We start from the raw sequence: 21014 nt of genomic DNA on the forward strand, positions 1-21014 counted from the left end.
GGGACCAATGTTTCAGAACTTTATGCAAAAAGAGTCCTTTTCCTGGCCAGTTTCCAATCAAATTCCCCACACTTCTCCCTTTATGGGTCACCATTACCCTTATCACAACCTTCATAATCACAGTTACAAAAGAAAAAAGACAATAAGAAATTGTACCATAAGATGGAGAAAAGGATATATATGCACAAGCATACACTGTGTTTTACCTACTCATCTTACTCCATCCTCCCAACAACTTGGTAAAGGTATACAATACTATATAATTTCACTTTTAAGTTAGGAAACTGAGGCTCAGATAAGTTAAAACAATTTGTCCAAAGCAACTCACCTAATACAAATAGAGCCAATACTGGAATCTGAGGCTGTCTGACATCAAAGCTATGTTACTTTCCACAATACTAAGATAGGAATTGATAAATTTATCTTAATTAACTTATAAAATTTTATACAAACTAAAGCCTCAGAAATCATCCATAATTTAGGCATAACTAATAGAAATAATGGCAGAAAGTGAAGAAGAACTAAAAAGCCTCTTGATGAAAGTGAAAGTGGAGAGTGAAAAAGTTGGCTTAAAGCTCAACATTCAGAAAACAAAGATCATGGCATCTGGTCCCATCACTTCATGGGAAATAGATGGGGAAACAGTGGAAACAGTGGCAGACTTTATTTTCTGGGCTCCAAAATCACCACAGATGGTGACTGCAGCCATGAAATTAAAAGATGCTTACTCCTTGGAAGGAAAGTTATGACCAACCTAGATAGCATATTGAAAAGCAGAGACATTACTTTGCCAACAAAGGTCTGTCTAGTCAGGGCTATGGTTTTTCCAGTGGTCATGTAGGATGTGAGAGTTGGACTGTGAATAAAGCTGAGCAACGAAGAATTGATGCTTTTGAACTGTGGTGTTGGAGAAGACTCTTGAGAGTCCCTTGGACTGCAAGGAGATCCAACCAGTCCATTCTGAAAGAGATCAGCCCTGGGATTTCTTTGGAAGGAATGATGCTAAGGCTGAAACTCCAGTACTTTGGCCACCTCATACGAAGAGTTGACTCACTGGAAAAGACTCTTATGCTGGGAGAGATTGGGGGCAGGAGGAGAAGGGGACGACAGAGGATGAGATGGCTGGATGGCATCACTGACTCTATGGACATGAGTCTGAGTGAACTCCGGGAGTTGGTGATGGACAGGGAGGCCTGGCGTGCTGCGATTCATGGGGTCGCAAAGAGTAGGACACGACTGAGTGACTGAACTGAACTGAATAGAAATAATAATAAATTGCTACTGTAACACAGACTACTTCATTTTTTGAAATGAAATGCCAATAATGACTTGAGTATTTGTTCAACAAATATTTTTGTCATGAATGTTATAAATCTTTTCCTTAATATTACATGCAATTTCACTAAAATAAGCCATCCCTTTTTTTATATTTCCACTCACCCTCTTCTCCCAAAATTAAATTAATTTTTGAAAGTAATGAACCCAAGACATTACCTGTTCTAACTCAGGAAATGAATCAAATTACTCTTACCTCTGTGTTTCTCTTTTCCCTAAAACAGCTTTTGATTAAAGACACAAAAATCTAAGAAGGGCAAAGCAGAGGAGGAGGGAGAATGTACTGTGCTTTAAAAGGGACAATACTTGGGCAGGGAAGGAGAGGCCATTTATTAACCAGACCTATACTGAGCAATGCACATGCTAGAGCACCCTCAGCAATGGTGATGCTAAAATAAACAATCCAGTTCTCCTGGCATCAAGAGCTCCCAGCTTTGTACCAAAATTAGTTATTAAATTAAAAATTGCAATGAATGTGACTAGTACTGCAACAGGAGAACGTTGTACATTTGAAGTACAAAGGAATAGCAATTAAATGAAGGATTTAAACCAGTGGCCTCTTTGATCATTAAGAACCCTCAACAAACAGAGACGCCACCCCCAAATGTCCACTTGAGAGTAACTTCAATACTATAGACATTTTCTTAGTGGTGAAGCATCTGTTAGATACTTAGCCAAATCATCTAAGATTTTGTTGTTGTTTAGTCGCTAAGTGGTGTCTGACTCTTTTGTGACCTCATGGACTGTAGCCCACCAGGCTCCTCAGTTCATGGGATTCTCCAAGCAAGGATACTGGAGTGGGTTACCATTTCCTTTTCCAGAGGATCTTCCTGCCCCAGGGATCAGACTTGAGTCTCCTGCATTGGCAGATGGATTCTTTACCACTGAGCCACCGGTAAAGCCCTTCATCTAAGATTTAGAATTAAGTAAATACTTAAGGGACTAAAAACCATTGTATTAGTACTTCTGTGTTAAAGAACTTATGTATATTTGGTATATTTGCTGTTGATAATGCTGAAGGTAATTTGGCCTATTATTAAAGAGTAACAGGTCAGCTTTGTGACTGAACTTTAAAGCGTCTAACCGAATAATTGATTTAGGCTTGCAATTTTAAGTTAAAGGTTAATAAGTGCAGCATGTAAAAAGAGGTTTTTTAATTCAAACATTTAATGAGCTCCAAACACTACCAGCAACAGGCTATTGGAATAAATGAAGTATAGTTCCCAAACAAAGCACATTTTTTAACTGGAGATAAACACTTCTATCATACTTCCCTTGTGGCTCAGCTAAAGAATCCTCCTGCAACTCGGGAGACCTAGGTTCGATCCCTGGGTTGGGAAGATCCTCTGGTGAAGGGAAAGGCTACCCACTCCAGTATTCTGGCCTGGAGAATTTCATGGACTGTGTAGTCCATGGGCTCGCAGAATCAGACATAGCTAAGCAACTTTCACTTTCAAACACTTCTACAATAACAATTGTGGGGACAAGTGTTGTAACAGTATAAGTCATGACAGTGACTCAAAGGAAACAACAATTATTAATTAAAGAAGAAAGCAGAACCCAAACCAAGGAGTCTTAACAAAGAAACTAGCAGGAAATAACCTTTACAGTAACTGACATTCTTACCTGGGTACTGCCACAGAATCCTCAATAGTCATGAGTCCCAGCTGCCCATCACTACCTGCACCCCAGGAAAACAGCTGGCCCTGGTCACTGAGGGCCAGACTGTGAGACTCGCCACATGCCACATGGACAATGTGCTGATCTGCCAAAGCTCCAATTTGCTCTGAAAAAAAAGAAAAAAAAATCAAAGGAGGAAAATGTAAAGCCCAGAAATAGGAATTACACAGAATTAGCATCCTAGGCAGTTGCGTTTTTCAAAGAGAACCACTACATCTGTATAGAGAATATAAATTTCCTACGTTTCTGAAAGCTGTTGATCCAGACCCCAGTTACACTAGGTGGCACACAGACCTGGAGCAGTGTCCACACTCCAGATGTTCTCTCCGGTGTCTGGTGCTTCTCCCTAGAGAGATGCCTTAAAGGTTCAGTATTTGGAGGTGTGGAACCAGAGAAGACTCAGTGTAAATAGAAGTGAGGCTTCTTACTAAAAGCAGTGGGACTGAGGGAGAGTCTGCCTGGGAGCAATGAGCCCTTCCCCATCCACAAAAACACTCTTCTCTCCTCTGTTCTGTAACACAAATCTGTCTATATATCTAGCCAGGAGGATTTCTCTGAGAAAACTGAGAAAGTTTCTCAGGCCCAAAAGAAAAGACCCACAGCTACTGGCAATCCTGGATCCCCCTAGGAAATGTCCCGCTTCCCACTAGTTAACGAAACTTGCCCGTACACTGTTCTGCTTACATTTTAGTACCTCACTTTTAAAAAGAAAAGGCTGGACAAGGACAATCATGTATGTGAAGACAATTTAACATAAAAGTTAAATAGCAAAGAAAACAGAAGGAAGGAAACTCTGAAGAAAATGATCAAGCAAGGAACAGGAAAAAAAAATCTTTAGATCATTAGCAATATAAGACAAGAAGATTCCAACCTTCAGAAAACAAACAAAATTACCTTGGAAAATGAAAACATAACAGCACAAATTTAAAGGAAAAAGCTTCAGAGCAGGATGGGGAATAATAACTGAAATTTTCTAAGAAATAGAACAAGAAGTCAAAGAGCAAAACAGGTGGAAAAAGAAGAAAGAAATGAGACTATTTCAAGAATCTCAACAATGGAAAAATAAGAATCTCCAAAACAGAATGGAAAAAAACAAAGTAGAAATTTTCAAAGACAGGATTGCTCATAACTGAAAAACATGAGTTTCACATTGAAAAGATTGATTTAAAACCTCAGAATAAAGAAAATAAGGACTGAATTTTAAAAAGAAGAACTACTTCAGAACACTACAGCCTGAAATTTCACAACATCAAAATAGATTCTAAAATTTTCTAGAAAGGACAGTTTATATACAATTGAACAGGGATCAGAATGGCATCGTATTTCTCAGAAGCAATAATAAAAGCCAGAAAGACACTAGAGCAATGCCTTCATAATTCTAAAGGAAAATGACTTCTAACAGAGAATTTCATATCTAGCCAACCAAAAGGTCTTCCCTGGTGGCTCAGTGGTAAAGAATCTGCCTGGCAATGCAGGAGACATGGGTTTGATCCCTGGCTCAGGAAGATCCCATAGAAAAAGAAATGGGAACCCACTCCAGTATTCTTGTCTAGGAAATCCCATGGATGGAGGAGCCTGATGGGCTGCAGTTAATGGGATCACAAAAGAATTGGACATGACTTAGCGACTAAACAAGAACAACAGCCAACCAAAAATCTGAGAGGAGAGGGGAAAGAACAATTTTCAGGGATGTAAAGTTCTCAAAATGTTTTACCTTCCATGCCTATCTCAGTTACATAATATCATGCCTGCAGAACAACAACAAAAAGATTTTGGATTCAGGAAAGGGTAAAAACTATTTCCATGACAGCTATGTAGCAGCCAATGAAGGAAAATTGGAAGGAATGTCTCCAAAGTGAAAAATGACATACAATCTGATGAGTTTATATTATATGAGTTTTACAGTTCTGTCAGAGAATAAAGATTATATGCAAATGAAAAAAATGAAATAATTAACTTCAGGAAACACTAAACGCTTTACCAGTGATAAGAACAATCATGGTACACAAAGTCATAATAACCAAATATCATTTATTAATTTACATAATTAAATCTGCCAATCAATTTAAAAAATCAACTATATGGGAAAAGATGAGCATCTAGGAGTAAGAAAGAGGAAAGGCTGGGCAGAGAATATAAAAGCAGAGTAATCTTTCCCAGTATGAAGCCTCTAGATTATGTCCAATATTGAAAAAAAATCAAGAAATAGCATTATAAGCATGTTATTTATAAATATAAAGGCAAACTACCCCCAAAAAGTTTCAAGAATTGAAAGTGATGGTCTCTGCAAGTGAGACTCAAGGATGGGGACAGGAGAGGTAAGGAGGTGTTATTTGACCTAAACAGAGGTCAAATAATATATAATATTTCTTTTTAATTAAGCAGCTGAAAACATGCTCATGTCAGAGAAATCTCCTGAATTATCTCAACTCCGTTCATTCCCATGACCATCTCCTTTACCCTCTACTCGTAGGCCCTAACTCCCAACTCACCCTTGTTCCCCACACTAAGAACAGTCCTGTATTTACTTTGGGAAAACTAAGAAACTCCTACCAAAGTAGCTCAGGTGAATCAGATTCTTTCTTCCTTCACCAAATTTCCACATTGTACTGTAGTTCTAGGACTTCGGCAGCTTTTACGTTCTCTTGTGCCTGAGTGCCAGGCCTGATACCTCAGCCAGAACCAAGACCTGCGCCCCTCATACCTGACCTCCTATGCCAACCATTAGCCTTTCCTGCCTAGATGTTAATGTACAGCGTTGTTATGATTGTTATTCAGTTGCCAAATCACGTCTGACTCTTTGCAACCCCATGGACTGCAGCACACCAGCCTTTCCTGTCCTTCACCATCTCCCAGAGTTTGCTCAAACTCATGTCCATTGAATTGGTGATGCCATCCAACCATCTCATCCTCTATTGTTCCCTTCTCCTCCTGCCCTCAATCTTTCCCAGCATCAGGGTCTTTTCCAATGAGTTGGACTTCGCATCAGGGGGCCAAACTACTGGAACTTCAGCATCAGTCCCTCAGATGAACATTCAGGATTACATTCCTTTAGGATTGACTGGCTTGATCTCTTTGCTATGCAGGAGACTCTCAAGTCTTCAACTACCTGCCAATCCTGATGAAACTGGAAACTTTACTGATGAAGTAAGCAAGCAAAGTCAAGTCAAGAGACAACAAACTCATCTTTAAACTTGGAAAGGAGGATTGTGTCAGCCTTCTTTATGGTCCAATTCTCACACCCATACATGATTACTGGGAAAACCATAGCTTTGACTACATGGACCTTTGTTGGCAGTGATGTCTCTGCTTTTTAATACACTGTCTAGGTTTTGTCACCGGAGAAGGCAATGGCACCCCACTCCAGTACTCTTGCCTGGAAAATCCCATGGATGGAGGAGCCTGGTGGGCTGCAGTCCATGGGGTTGCTAAGAGTTGGACACGACTGAGCGACTTCACTTTCACATTTCACTTTCATACATTGGAGAAGGAAATGGCAACCCACTCCAGTGTTCTTGCCTGGAGAATCCCAGGGACGGGGGAGCCTGGTGGACTACCGTCTATGGGGTCACACAGAGTCGGAAACGACTGAAGTGACTTAGCAGCAGCAGCAGGTTTTGTCACAGCTTTTCTTCCAAGGAGCAAGCCCTAGGCAAACCAATTCCTGTCTCATCATACATCAGCCACCAAAACAGACAGGGAAGGAACCCCTATTTCACCACAACACAACTTGCAGCCCCAAAGGCAGAGGTTCCATTCAGTAACGCAAAGATTTGTAGAGAATTAAAATCCTAGTTGTATCAAGTCCAATTTATTTCATTTCTCCTAGCCAGAAAACTAAGCTCATCTGATTCATACTAGGAATCTGTTACAGTAAAATTTTAATTGCTCTTCTAGAATCTACTCCCTGGGTCAACTGGGAATGCTTCGTGCACAGCTCTCACTGAATACACCCCTGCTCCAGTTGGGAACACTCAGGCTGCAGTGCACATGTTCACACGTAATCTCTTCTGATTCATTCTGTCAAGACTGTATGCTATATTTTGCAGATCATGACAGAAACTCAACCCACACATTTAGATAATTAAACACACTGAGGAAATATTTGGCATTTTTTGACAATAAAAGTATATTTTATTTCTGATCCTTTCACAAGAAGCAATTTAAGCTCTTTAGAAGTCTTCAGCAAGGTTAGCGACTCTGAATGAGCCAAGGTAATAGGGCAGAACAGCAGCAAATGTGGAATGATGCTTAGGGCAAGGCAGCAATTCAACTGCACTCAGTTTTTTAGGATTACTGCTAGTTGGCTTTTGAGCCCATCATAATTTTTTAATGTGTTTTCAAACTAACAGTAAGTTGGGCAGTGAACCATCACAGAGTGGTAATAAAGAAGGATGTTATGTGCCTGGAGGGTAGATGGATGCTGCTCATGTGAACTTAATCCTTGCAACAATCCTGTAAGGTTCCATCTCTCTAATAACCCCTGCTGAGAAAAAGTGTGTTATCTGGTCAGAGTACACAACTAAATGAGTGGTGGAGCTAGGACTGGATCCCAGGTCTTCCTGACTTCCAAGCCCATTATACCCCCAAGTCTGTATCATCTTCCCTCATGGAAAAGAACTAGGTGATTTTAATCAGTAACAGTCACTACTCTTACTGTCTGTTCCAATGAGAAATGTTATCGAGTAGTTTACAGTTAACAGTATGAGCAGTTTGGGTGAAAGGTATACAGAATATATAAAATTAGTAATCAATATTTGGTACTCAATTTTTCATAAAACTTAAAGTCAAGTAAGTTTAAAATGTCAGCAGTTAGCATGACAAAAGGGATTAAACTTTCGTCACTTAGATGTCTCCTGAGTTGCCCCAAACTATCTACACTTTCTTTTTAATAGTGGTCAACAAAGACAGAACCACACTGTAGGAAACACACGCTCCGAGCTGCCATTCTGTGGATTCCAAGTCCTCATATTCACCCCAACCCTGATTTTCATTTCCCACTGAACTCTCTAGTTCACATCTTGCCTTCTGCTGCTATACTCTACTCTCCCTGGACAGTTTTTCTCCAAAGTACTATCAACCTAGTCTGAGGGGTACAGCAGGCTTTTATTGAAGGTTTGGGATAATGGAAATGAACTCAGCAAACCACTCAGAATATAACCAAGTTCCCTGCAGATCCCATCAAACAGAATTTCCTAGTGCCCATCTTTCCTCCTAGGGGCCCCTGGATTTCTACAACTTGGCAAGATTCGCCCTCATTTTCTTTGCTTCTGTGTCTGAAAGGTCTTATTTCCAAGCCATATTCCAACTACTTTCTAATTTTCATCTAAACATTTTAGGGCAATCTGGGCTATGCTTAGTGGGATCTCAATGCTAACACAACTCACTTTCAAGTAACCACTCCCTCCCTTAAGAGTGTTATTACCATAGAAGAAATTCTACCTTGTTCCTGAGCCAAAGCAATCAAACTAGAGTCAACTTTTTAAAAACCTTTTTATATTGTCATGCAGTAAAATGAACCTTTTTTAGTGGACAATTCTACGAATTTAAGCACATGCAGTCAGTGCCACAATCAAGATACAGAATGGTACCATCACCCAGGAAGTCCCTTAAAGTGTTATCTCTAAAAGACAAAGAGTTTTATTCCTTAGTCATGCTCTCCTCATCCCTAACTCCTGGCGACTACTGATCTACTTTCGATCACTACAGTTTATATTTTCAATATAACAGAATCACAGATTCACATAATAGAATCATATAGTATGTAACCTTTTGAAATTCTTTCACTCAATATAACAACTCTGAGATCCATCCAAGTTGTCATATGGATCAACAGTTTGTTCCTTTTTATTAGTATTAGTCAGCAGTATTCCATTGTATTATGGATGTACCAAAAAAGACTTTTCCCATTTTAAGCAATTATAGAGATGAAATTAACATATGTGCACAGGTTATTGTATGAAAATAAGTTTTCGTTTCTCTGGAGTAAATACTCAGGAGTGGGTATTTTAACTTTCCTGTTCAGTGTTGGGTTATTTTAAAAATCTAATATGATGATCTCTGCACTGATTGTTTGGCTTAGACTATTTAGATTTAAAATAATTATTGATATGTTGGATTTTGTGATCTTTTTAAATCTGCTGTTCTTCCCTGTTTTTCACCCTTTTACCTCATTTCTCCATCTGTACTAAACATTTTCTAGTGTTCCATTTTTATTTATTGTGTTTTTATTATATCTCTTTGATTAGTTACTTGTGATTGCTCTAGAGATTACAATATAAGTATTTAGCTTTTCAAAGTGTAATTAGAATCAATCACTTACCATTTAAAGTGGAACTGAGAAACTTTACCACAATATAGCTCTCTTTACCTCTCTTTCCTTTAAGTTACAGTTATCTTAAATATTACATCTGTATATACTGAAATCTCTGTAACCATTTTATAATTTTTTATTTTAATCATCGACATTTTTAAAGAATTCAAGAATAGTCTATTATATTTATTGAGATATCTACTATTTCTGTTGCTCTTCCTTCATTCAGCTCAGTTCAGTTCAGTTGCTCAGTCGTGTTCAACTCTTTGTGACCCCATGGACAGCACACCAGGCCTCCCTGTCCATCACCAACTTCCGAAGCTTGCTCAAACTCATGTCCATCGAGTCGGTGATACCATCCAACCGTTTCATCCTCTGTCACCCCCTTCTCCTGCCTTCAATCTTTCCCAGCATCAGGGTCTTTTCCAGTGAGTCAGTTCTTCGCATCAGGTGGCCAAAGTATTGGAGCTTCAGCATCAGTCCTTCTAATAAATATTCAGGACTGATTTCCTGTAGGATTGACTGGTTTGACGCCCTTTCTGTCCAAGGGACTCTCAAGACTCTTCTCCAACACCACAATTCAAAAGCATCAATTCTTCAGTGCTCGGCTTTCTTTATGGTCTAACTCTTACATCCATATAAGAATACTGGAAAAACTGTAACTTGGACTATGTGGACCCTTGGCGGCAATGTCTTTGCTTTCTAATATGCTTTTCTAATATGGTCTAATATGGTCATAGCTTTTCTTCCAAGGAGCAAGCGTCTTTTAATTTCATGGCTGCAGTCACTATCTGCAGTGATCTTGGAGTCCCCAAAAATAAAGTCTGTCACTGTTTCCATTGTTTTCCCATCTATTTCCCATGAAGTGATGGGACCAGATGCCATGATCTTCGTTTTCTGAATGTTGAGCTTTAAGCCAACTTTTTATTCTCCTCTTTCACTTTCATCAAGAGGCTCTTGAGTTGTTCTTCACTTTCTGCCATAAGGGTGGTGTCATCTGCATATCTGAGGCTATTGATATTTCTCCTGCAATCTTGATTCCAGCTTGTGCTTCATCCAGCCTGGCATTTCACATGATGTACTCTGCATATAAGTTAAATAAGCAGGGTGACAATATACAGCCTTGATGTACTCCTTTCCCAATTTGGAACCAGTCTGTTGTTCCATGTCTGGTTCTAACTGTTCCTTCTTGACCAGCATACTGATTTCTTAGGAGGCAGGTAAGGTGGTCTGATATTCCAGTCTCAAGAATTTTTCATTTTGTTGTCATCCACACAGTCAAAGGCTTTAGCGTAGTCAATGACGCACATGTTTTTCTGGAATTCTCTTGTTTTATTAATGATCCAACAAATGTCGGTAATTTGATCTCTGGTTTCTCTGCCTTTTCCAAATCCAGTTTGAACATCTTGAAGTTCACAGTTCACGTACTGTTGAAGCCTGGCTTGGAGAATTTTGAGCATTACTTTGCTAGCATGTGAGATGACTGCAATTGTGCAATAATTTGAACATTATTTGACATTGCCTTTCTTTGGGACTGGAGTGAAAACTGACCTTTTCCAGTCCTGTGGCCACTGCTGAGTTTTCCAAACTTGCTGGCATATTGAGTGCAGCACTTTCACAGCATCCTCTTTTAGGATTTGAACTAGTTCAGCTGGAATTCCATCACCTCCACTAGCTTTTTTCATAGTGATGCTTCCTAAGTCTCACTTGACTTTGCATTCCAAAATGTCTGGCTCTAGATGAGTGATCACACCATCGGGGTTACCTGGGTCATTAAGATCATTTTAGTACAGTTCTTCTGTGTATTCACGCCACCTCTTCTTAATATCTTCTGCTTCTGTTAGGTCCATACCATTTCTGTCCTTTATCGGGCCCATATCTGCATGAAATACTGCCTTGGTATCTCTAATTTTCTTGAAGAGATCTCTAGTCTTTCCCATTCTAGTGTTTTCGTCTATTTCTTTGCACTGATCACTGAAGAAGGCTTTATCTCTCCTTGCTATTTTTTGAACTCTGCATTCAAATGGTATATCTTTCATTTTCTCCTTTGCCTTTTGCTTCTCTTCTTTTCACAGCTATTTGTAAGGCCTCGTCAGACAACCGTTTTGCCTTTTTGCATTTCTTTTTCCTGGGGATAGTCTTGATCACTGGCTCCTGTACAATGTCACGAAACTCCGTCCATAATTCTTCAGGCACTCTATGAGATCTAATCCCTTGAATCTATTTGCCACTTCCACTGTATAATCGTAAGGGATTTCATTTAAGTCATACCTGAATGGTCTACTGGTTTTCCCTACTTTCTTTAAGTCTGAATTTTTCAATAAGGAGTTAATGATCTGAGCCACAGTCAGCTCCCAGTCCTGTTTTTGCTGACTGTATAGAGCTTCTCCATCTTCCTCTGCAAAGAATACATAATCACTCAGATTTCGGTATTGACCATCTGTGATGTCTATGTGTAGAATCTTCCTTCATTACTGATGTAACAATATTCCCTCTGGTATCATGTCACTTCTGTCCAAAGAGCTTCCATTAACTATTATTTAGTAAAGGTCTGCTGGCTGTGAATTTTCTGCCTTTTCCTTTGTCTGAAAATGACTTTGTTCTGTTTTTTTTTTTTTGGCTGAATATAGAATTCTGGGTTGATTTCATTTGTTTCAGCACTTAAACACTGAACCACTTATGGCCTCCATAGTTTCTGGGGTGAAATCCACATTCCCCTGTAAGTAAAATGTTGTTTTTCTTTGGCTCCTTTCAAGTATTTTCTTTGTAGTTTTCAGAAGTTTGATTATAGTCTGTTGTCACATAAATTTCTTTGGATTTATCTTGCTGGTTTACTGACTTCTTGAATCTGCATATTTATGTCTTTCACCAAATTTGGAAAATTTTCAGCCATATCATTTTTAGCACTGCCTTCTTTCTCTCATCTCCTGCTAGGATTCCAATGGCATGAATGTCAGACCTTCTGTTCTTGTCTGACAAGCCCCGAAAATTCTGTTAGTCTTTTTCTCTGCCTTTTTAATCTTTGTTACTCAGTTTGCATAATTTCTATTGATCTTCAACATCACTGATTCTTTCCTCTGTCATCTTCATGCTGCTACTCAAACCATCCGGTTTTTCATTTTTATTATGGTATTGGTTCTTCTTTATATCATCTATTTCTTCGCAAAGAATTTCATTTGTCCATTTGTTTCCCAACAGTGTGAGCCAACTTCTTGGAAAATATGTACCATAGCTACTCTAAATCAAGTCTTTAGATAGTCCCAATACCTATGTCATTTCAGCATCTGTTGTCTCACATGTTTGTGGAGATTTTCCTGGGTTTTCCGATGCTGAGAATGATTACATTATGAACATTCTGAATATTATAAGATTCTGGGTCTCATTTAAATCTTCTGGAGAACATTAACAATTTTGTTTTAATTTTCAAAGTCTTTGCATGTTAATTGGGTTTGTGTCCTGCGTGTGCCACATAGTGGCTAGCCTGAAACCTGAGTGGCTGTCTACTTGTTAGGTAAGTTCTCAAAGTCATTTATATGCTAAGCAGGATCAGATTCACACATGTACCTCAGGGATGAGCCCAAGAGTTCATAGATAACTATGTGGAGTTGCTTTCCCACGCTCCTCCTCCTCTGCCATCTCTCAGATACTTTCAGGTTTCCTGGGGCTCTCTATTTAGCTCTCCAGCCTACATACTGTGCTTCCACAGCTCCCTCATGCCAAATGGCAAGGGGACCAGAGGGGGGAAATGGTAAACTCATTGCCAATTCAGTGGCACTTTAAATTCTGGTCTTCTTTCCCAATCCACCTGCCATTATTTGCTTTTCAGAGTCCTCAAAAGGCTGTTCCATGCACTCTATCCAGGTTTTACAGTTGCATTCAGTAGGAGCAACAGGAAGGAAGGTGCTTAGTCTGTGAACTGGAACTGGAAACCCAGAGTGTGATGTTTAAAATAATATTTTTTTTCCCTACTATGTGTGTGTGTCCATAAACTCATTTGTTCCACTTGGCTAGAAAAAATAAATAAATCAAAGGCACAGCTCTCCCACAAATGCTCCAACTACAATTGTGTTTAACCTAAAAGCTTGATTCCCAATGGCAGGCAGTATCTTTGAGCAGTTGACGCTTCCATTTAAATTATTTGAGCATATCGAACACTTATTTGCATAATCTTATGTTTGCCCAAGTTTAAACAATCATTCAACCAAATATTTTCAACTAAAGAATTAGAGAAAAGATTAATTACTATTGTAATTAGAGTCTATTGTAATTAAAGTCTATTGACTTTAGAGCAGTAGGTCTCAGTTCAGGACCAGATGACTAATCCTGGGCTTTAATCCTCACATACAAAGCCTGAAAACACTTATACACTATGAAACATGTTTGAGAATAGTTTCTTTTTAAAGCCATAAATCTAAGTTTACCATGTATGTTTTCAGATGCAATAAGCCAAAATCAATGACTAAGTCAATTAAAACATATGGAGAAAAATAAATAAAACATATGGAGGCCTGTCACAGGCCATGGGAGGGGAGAAGACTTTGTGAGTCTGAGTCATTAGCACTTCACTAGTCAGAATAATATCAGCTGCAATCTGTGACTCAGTTATTTTCAAGATCTCAGAATTGCCAACTATGGCATAATCTAATGCTGTAAGACGATTTTAATAGAGAAAGATTAAATTAGGAAACTACCTGAGAGCTCTGATAGAGGCAATCCTAAAAGCCCAAGGGACCACTGAAATGGTGAGACAATAAATGTAACATTGTGTAGTTAAATGCCTAAGTCCTCCAGGTGATAATTTAAGATCATTCCAAGAAGACTGAAATCTTAATCCTCAGTTCAAAATATTAACAGTCTCTCAGAGTTCAGCTCACAGCTTACCGTGGATGCTTTCTCTCTCACAAAGCATTTTGGCACCAGAGCATCTGTTTGGGTACCTACAACAATTAGAATATAAGCTCCAAGAAGTCTGTCTCTCGTTAAAAAAATGCTAGGGAACACCTGTTGAATATATCAAGTCTCAGGTAGCAAAATGCAAAGTCAGGCTTTAAGATGTCTCAAATGACCAAAAAAACCTACAAATTCTGGTGCTATTGTTCCTATTAAAGGAGAGGAAAACAAACTAGTTATTTCAAATTACTAGAGGAGTTTGCTTGCTCCTTGGAAGAAAAGTTATGTCAAAACTAGACAATGTATTACAAAGCAGACATACCACTTTCCCAACAAAGGTTCATACAGTCAAAGCTATGGTTTTTCCAGTAGTCATGTATGAATACAAGAAGGCTGAGCACCAAAGAATTGATGCTTTCCAACTTTTGTGCTAGAGAAGACTCCTGAGAGTCCCTTGGGCAGCAAAGAGAGCAAACCAGTCAATTCTAAAGGAGATCAACCTTGAATATTCACTGGAAGGACTGGTGCTGAAGGTCCAATACTTTGGCCACCTGATGGGAAGAGCTGACTCATTGGAAAAGACCCTAATGCTGGGAAAGATTGAAGGCAGGAGGAGAAGCAGGTGACGGAGGATGAGATGGTTGGATAGCATCATCATCGACTCAAAGAACATGAGTTTGAGCAAGCTCCGGGAGCTGGTGATGGACAGGGAAGCCTGGCGTGCTGCAGTCCATGGGGCTGCAAAGAGTTGGACACAACTTAGCAACTGAATAACAAGGGGAGTAAGGGATATCATCATCATCACCCTTTATGGGGGAATGGAGAAAATAAAATAGTTTCAAAAGATACATGAATCAGAGAAGTGACAGATCCATTCAGAAAAAATAAAATTAATCTGCACCAGATTCACTAAATAGAAGATTGTTAAGAAAACCCAGCACCGTCCCCACCCCGGGCCCATTGCCCTCCCCCAAGCCTTTTCTGTATGTCTTCTTTACTACGTGAGGCTTCCTCACATAGGTGTGATCAATTACGACTTCCATTTCCAGCCCTTCTCCCCTCTGGAGAATACGGGGTCGGCTAAAAATTCCAAGCCTCTAATCATCACTGGGTCGTTCTGGTGACCCATCCCGGCCCAGAAGCCCAACCAAAGTCACCACATTAAAACAAAAGATGTGAGTTCCCTGGTATCCTATTGGTTAGGATTCCAGGGGGCCCAAGTTCAAACCCTCATCAGGGAACTGAGATCCTTCAAGCCCCCCAGCATGTCCCCTCCTCCACCAAAAAAGATGCTCCTAGTATCATAGTACGCTCTTATCACCTAGAAATTTACAAGGGTTTTAGGAGCCCTGTGCCAAGGAACAGAGATATATATAAAAAACATTCTTACATATATATTTTCTCACATATATATTCTCATCCTCCCAATTTTCACCACATACTACACTTAACACTAGCTATTTTACTCCTTAGAGCTCAAATATTTCAACTCCCTGCAAGGCAGCCAAAACCCATGGATGATCCAAAAGAGAATTAAAAAACCCTCTATAGGAAATCACAAAATACACTGAGAAGCTGACATGTTTTACCTGTGCAACCACAACAAAATACTTTCCACTCCCTTTCTTTTCCAAGACGCTGTGTTAAAAGTCTCTCTTTTTTTCATCATTTAAACTGTGGTAGATGTAAAAACTGTCTTTGATTAAATCAAAATAATAGAAATAAGTTGATCAGCTTTTAGGGAAAAAAATGAAGGACCAGAAAATCAAATTTATGGTACAAATCCAATTTACATCTCCCAAAAAAGTAATCAGTAGACACCTATGTTAGTATGGGCTTCCCAGGTGGCACTAGCGGTAAAGAGCCCATGTGCCAATGCAGGAGACATAAGAGACACACGTGTGGACCCCTGAGTCGGGAAGATCCCCTGGAGGAGGGCATGGCAACCCATTCCAATATTCTTGCCTGGACAATCCCATGGAAAGAAGAGCCTGGCGGGCTACAGACCATGGGGTCGCAAAGACCTGGACGTGACTGAGCAACTAACACTAATACACTACCAATCAGTATAAACTTTAAGGCAAGCATTTTGACAATACTCCAGAAACTTTAGAATTTTGCATGTTCCTTAATCCAACAGTCAAATTTCTAAATGTATTCTAAAGAAATACTATATACTGCATTGCTACTAACAAAAAATATAGAAATAAATTGGGATTATACACTATAAATTGAAATATGCAGCCATTAAAAAGACTGATATAGATCAGTATGAACATCCAACATGGAAAAATATTCATATTAAGTGGAAAAAGAAAGTTACAAAGAAGTATTACAAAGTGACTTCATTTGAAAATTACACTGATGTTTAAAAAATATTGGAAAGGTATATTTCAAAGTAATGTTTTATCATTCAGAGTGATAGAATTAAAGAGTAAAACACTCTTATTTGCTTCTCCTTGCTTATGGGTATTTGAACTGTGTGCAATATACATGTATTATTTTTGTAACATGGAAAAATTTTAAACTTTTATAAAAGGACTTTTTACCACTTCCCTTTCTTATTCACATCTTTTTTCAACAACTCAAATCTTTTTCATTCAATGTGATATAGCAACAGAAGACCATTTCCAAGACTGCCATTGCTTACTATTTTAGACTATATGCCACCTTACAAATAGTATCACTGTGTAATCACAACACAAGACAAGCTGCTTCTGGAGAGGCTTCATAAACACTTGCTTGCTTTTATAGACTGAGTAAAGTTTTATCACAGCAGACAAAACATCCCTGCACTGAGATCAATCTATGGAATTATAGCTCTCTGTCCATTTTCTCTTAAAAACATACATGTATATAAACTCACAAATCAGAATATAGAGATAGATTGATTGCAAGACCCAATTCTATTCAGTCTTTAAAAAAGAAAAAAAAAAACCTCTAAATATAAACACATAGAAAGATAAAAAATAAATAAAAAGATGGAGAAAGATATGCCATGCTAACACCAATCAAAAGAAAGCTAAACTGCTATATTCATACCAGGCAAGGTGGATTTGAAAACAATGAATATCATCAGGGATAAAGTATAATATTTCATGATGTTAAAAGGAACAATTCTCAACAAGATCTGATGATCTTAACTGTGTGCACACTTACTAACAAAGCTTTAAAATGCATATAGCAAAATTCAAAGAGTCAGAAGAAATAAGCAAATCAGTAATGATAGTCCAAGATTTCACCACTATTCTCTCAGTAAATTATAACAAGTAAACACAAAATCAATAAATATACAGAGCTTAACACTATCACCCAACTTGATCTAATTGACATTATAAAACATTATCCATCAACAGCAAAATACACATTTTTTTTAAATGTACACAGTATTTTACCAAGATAGACCATATTCTGGGCCATAAAACAAATCTGAATAAATTTAAGAGGCCTGAAATTATATAAAGTATGTACTCTGACCACAGAATATTCAACTAGAAATCATTAACTGAAAAAAAATCAGTAAAATCCCTATATATTTGGATGTTAAACTACCCACTTCTAAATAACCCATAGGTCAAATAAGAGAAACTATTACAAAATATTTTGAACTGAATAAAATCAAAAACATCCAATGAAAACTTGTGGAATACACCTAAAGTGATGCTTAAAGGAAAATTTTTAGCATGAAATGCTTATCAAAATAGAAATGGCACATCATTGATTTAAATGTCTACATTAAGAAACTAGAAAAATACAGCTAATTAAGCACAAAGTAAACAAAAGGAAATATTAAGAATATAAAAGCACAAATCAATGAAACAGAGAAAACCAAGAAAGATTAAAAACAATGACTGAAATAAAAATTTTTTCTTTGAAAATATTAATAAAACAGGTTAGCCTCTAGCCAGTCTAATCAAGAAACAGAGAAGACACAAATTACCCATATCAGAAAAGCAAATCTTACAAACATGAAAAGGATAGTAAGGGAACATTTTGAACTATTTTTTGCCAATAAATTTGACAACTTAGGTGAAGTGGACAAATTCCTTAAAAGACATAAACTATGAAAACTCATCTAAGATGAAACAGATAATCTAACTAGTACTACATCTTTTTTAAAAAATTGAAATTGTAATTTAAAAATGTCCACACAAGAAAACTGTAGCCTCAGATGCTTTAACTAGTGATTCTATCAATCATTTAAGTAAAAGATAATAACCTATAATAAACCTATATATAATATAGACAAACGCTTCCAGAAAACAGAAGGCGGAACACTTCCCAACTCATTTTATAAGGCTACCATGACCCACAAAACAAAACCTAAGGCACTACAAGAAAAGGAATCAATAATCCTTATGAACACAAATCCTTATCAAATTTTTAGAAATCAAAAGCAACCAAGTGCGATTTAGTCCATGAGTCTAAGGTTGGTTTAACAGTCAAAAATAATCAATACAACTTATCACTTTAAAGTCTAAAAATGAAAAGAGAAAAAAGAAAAATAATACAATCATCTCAATCGATTCACTATAGCACGTAACAAAATTCAACAGTCATATTTTTTAAATAGAAAATCATTATATTTAATGGTTAAAAACTAATGCTTTCCCTCTAAAAAAAGGAACAAGGTAAGGATGTCCTTTTTTATAACCTCTTTCACTGACTAGAGTCCATTCAGTAATATAAGGCAAGAAAGTAAAAGACATACACAGACTGGGAAAAAAGAAATAAAATTGACTTGATTTATAGACATTATCATTTATGTAGAAATTTATAAGGAGCTTACAGAAAACGTAACCAGGACTATTAAGAGAATTTAGCAAGGTGATTCAAGACCAATACACAAACAATTAACCATATTTCTATAAACTACAAAAAAATTATAAATTATTTCAAAATACTTCAAAATATTATAAATTAGGAAAAAACTATGTGCAAGAGCTGTATAGAGAAGTACAAAACATTGCCAAGAAAAATTAAAGACCCCAAAATGGAAAATATACCATGTTCATAAATCACAACAGCCAGTATCATTAAGATATCAATTCTCCCCCCAGATTGAGCTATAGATTCAATGTAATCCTAAGGAAAATCCCAGCAGGCTTTTGATAGAAATTGGAAAGCTGATTCTCAAGTTTATATGCAAAAGCCAAGGACCTAGCATGGCCAAAACAGTTCAGAAGAAGAAAAATAAAGTTAGAAGATTTATATTATTGCACTACATACTCTGACGATTTACCAAAAAGATACAACAGTCAACAGTGTAGAACTAAGGACAGACATGCATATAGAAAGAATAAAACGTCTCAAGATAGACTACCACACATACGGCCAATTGGATTTCAAAGGTGCCAAAGTAATTCAGAGTAGGATACAGTCTTTTCAACAGTGGTCCTGAAAACTGGATATCCACAAGCAAAAACTGAACATTGACCATATTAAAATGGATCACAGGCCTACATGTAAGAGCTAAACAATAAAATCTGAATTAGAAAACTTACAAGAAAAATCACTATAATCCTGAGTTAGGCAAAAGTCTTAGGTCTCAGAAAACATGAATCATAAAAGCTAAAACTAATAACCGGATTTCACCAAAATAAAATTTTTGCTCTTCAAAAGACACTATTGAGAAAATGAAAAGGAAAACCACTGACTGAAAGAAAATATTGCAAAATATCTCTTTATAGAAGACTTGCATACTGAATAAAGAATGATTACAGCTCAAAAGTAAGACAAGCAATTTGATTTTTCTGTAGTGAATATTAAATGAATTTATTCAAGTAAAACTCTTAAAAGAATGCCTGGTAGGTAGAAAATGCAATGTGAGTCTTTATTACTCTCCTCCAATGGCAATTTGATATTTTTTTAAACAGGCAAAATATCTGAACACATACTTTGCCAAAAATAAGACATCAGTTCAGTTAAGTCGCTCAGTCGTGTCCGACTCTTGCGACCCCATGAATCGCAGCACACCAGGCCTCCCTGTCCATCACCATCCTGGAGTTCACCCAAACTCATGTGCATCGAATCGGTGATGCCATCCAGCCAGCTCATCCTCTGTCATCCCCCTCTCCCCCTGCTCCCAATCCCTCCCAGCACCAGGGTCTTTTCCAATGAGTCAACTCTTCGAATGAGGTGGCCAAAGTATTGGAGTTTCAGCCTCAGTCCTTCCAATGAACACCCAGGACTGATCTCCTTTAGGATGGACTGGTTGGATCCCCTTGCAGTCCAAGGGACTCTCAATACAAATGGCTAAAAATAGTCTCATGAGAAGTTGCTCAAGATTGTTACTCATTAGCAAAATGCATATTAAAACCACAAGATTTCATTATATATCAATTTGAATGGCTGAAATTAAAAAGACTGATGGCACCAAGTGATGGGAAGAAATTGCAGCAACTAAAACTCTTACTGTGAGGATAAATGAAAATCACACAGTCACTGGAATACTGACAGTTTCTTATAAAGTCAAAGATATACCTACTATATGAACCAGCAATCCCAGTTCTAGGAAACTGCTCAAGAAAAATGAAAACACATATCTACACAAAGACTTGTACTCATATGTTCATAGCAATTTTACTCAAAAGAGCCCAAACCTGGAAAAAAACCCAAATGTCCATCAACTGGTTAATGGATAAACAATGTCATATGTCTGTAACAAAGAATATTCAGCAAAAACAAACCACTGAATCAACAATGTAGAAAGAATCTCAAAATCATTATTCTAACAAGCCAGACACAAACCTACTTTATGCATGATTTCATTTACATAAAATTCTCAAAGTGTCAA

General features: G+C 37.7%; 1 protein-coding gene across 4 annotated transcripts in view; it reads right to left on the bottom strand.

Moving 5' to 3' along the window:
• HERC3 (HECT and RLD domain containing E3 ubiquitin protein ligase 3) overlaps positions 1-21014 on the bottom strand; it is a 198292-nt gene that overhangs the window by 91804 nt on the left and 85474 nt on the right. For all 4 annotated transcript variants that reach the window (XM_070790897.1, XM_019962470.2, XM_070790896.1 and 1 more), the window contains exon 4: positions 2962-3121. In XM_070790897.1, coding sequence (XP_070646998.1) covers positions 2962-3121 — 160 coding nt within the window. The remainder of the gene's footprint in view (positions 1-2961; positions 3122-21014) is intronic.

This window comes from Bos indicus, chromosome 6 (genome assembly GCF_029378745.1).
Source record: "Bos indicus isolate NIAB-ARS_2022 breed Sahiwal x Tharparkar chromosome 6, NIAB-ARS_B.indTharparkar_mat_pri_1.0, whole genome shotgun sequence".
NCBI classification, from domain to species: domain Eukaryota; kingdom Metazoa; phylum Chordata; class Mammalia; order Artiodactyla; family Bovidae; genus Bos; species Bos indicus.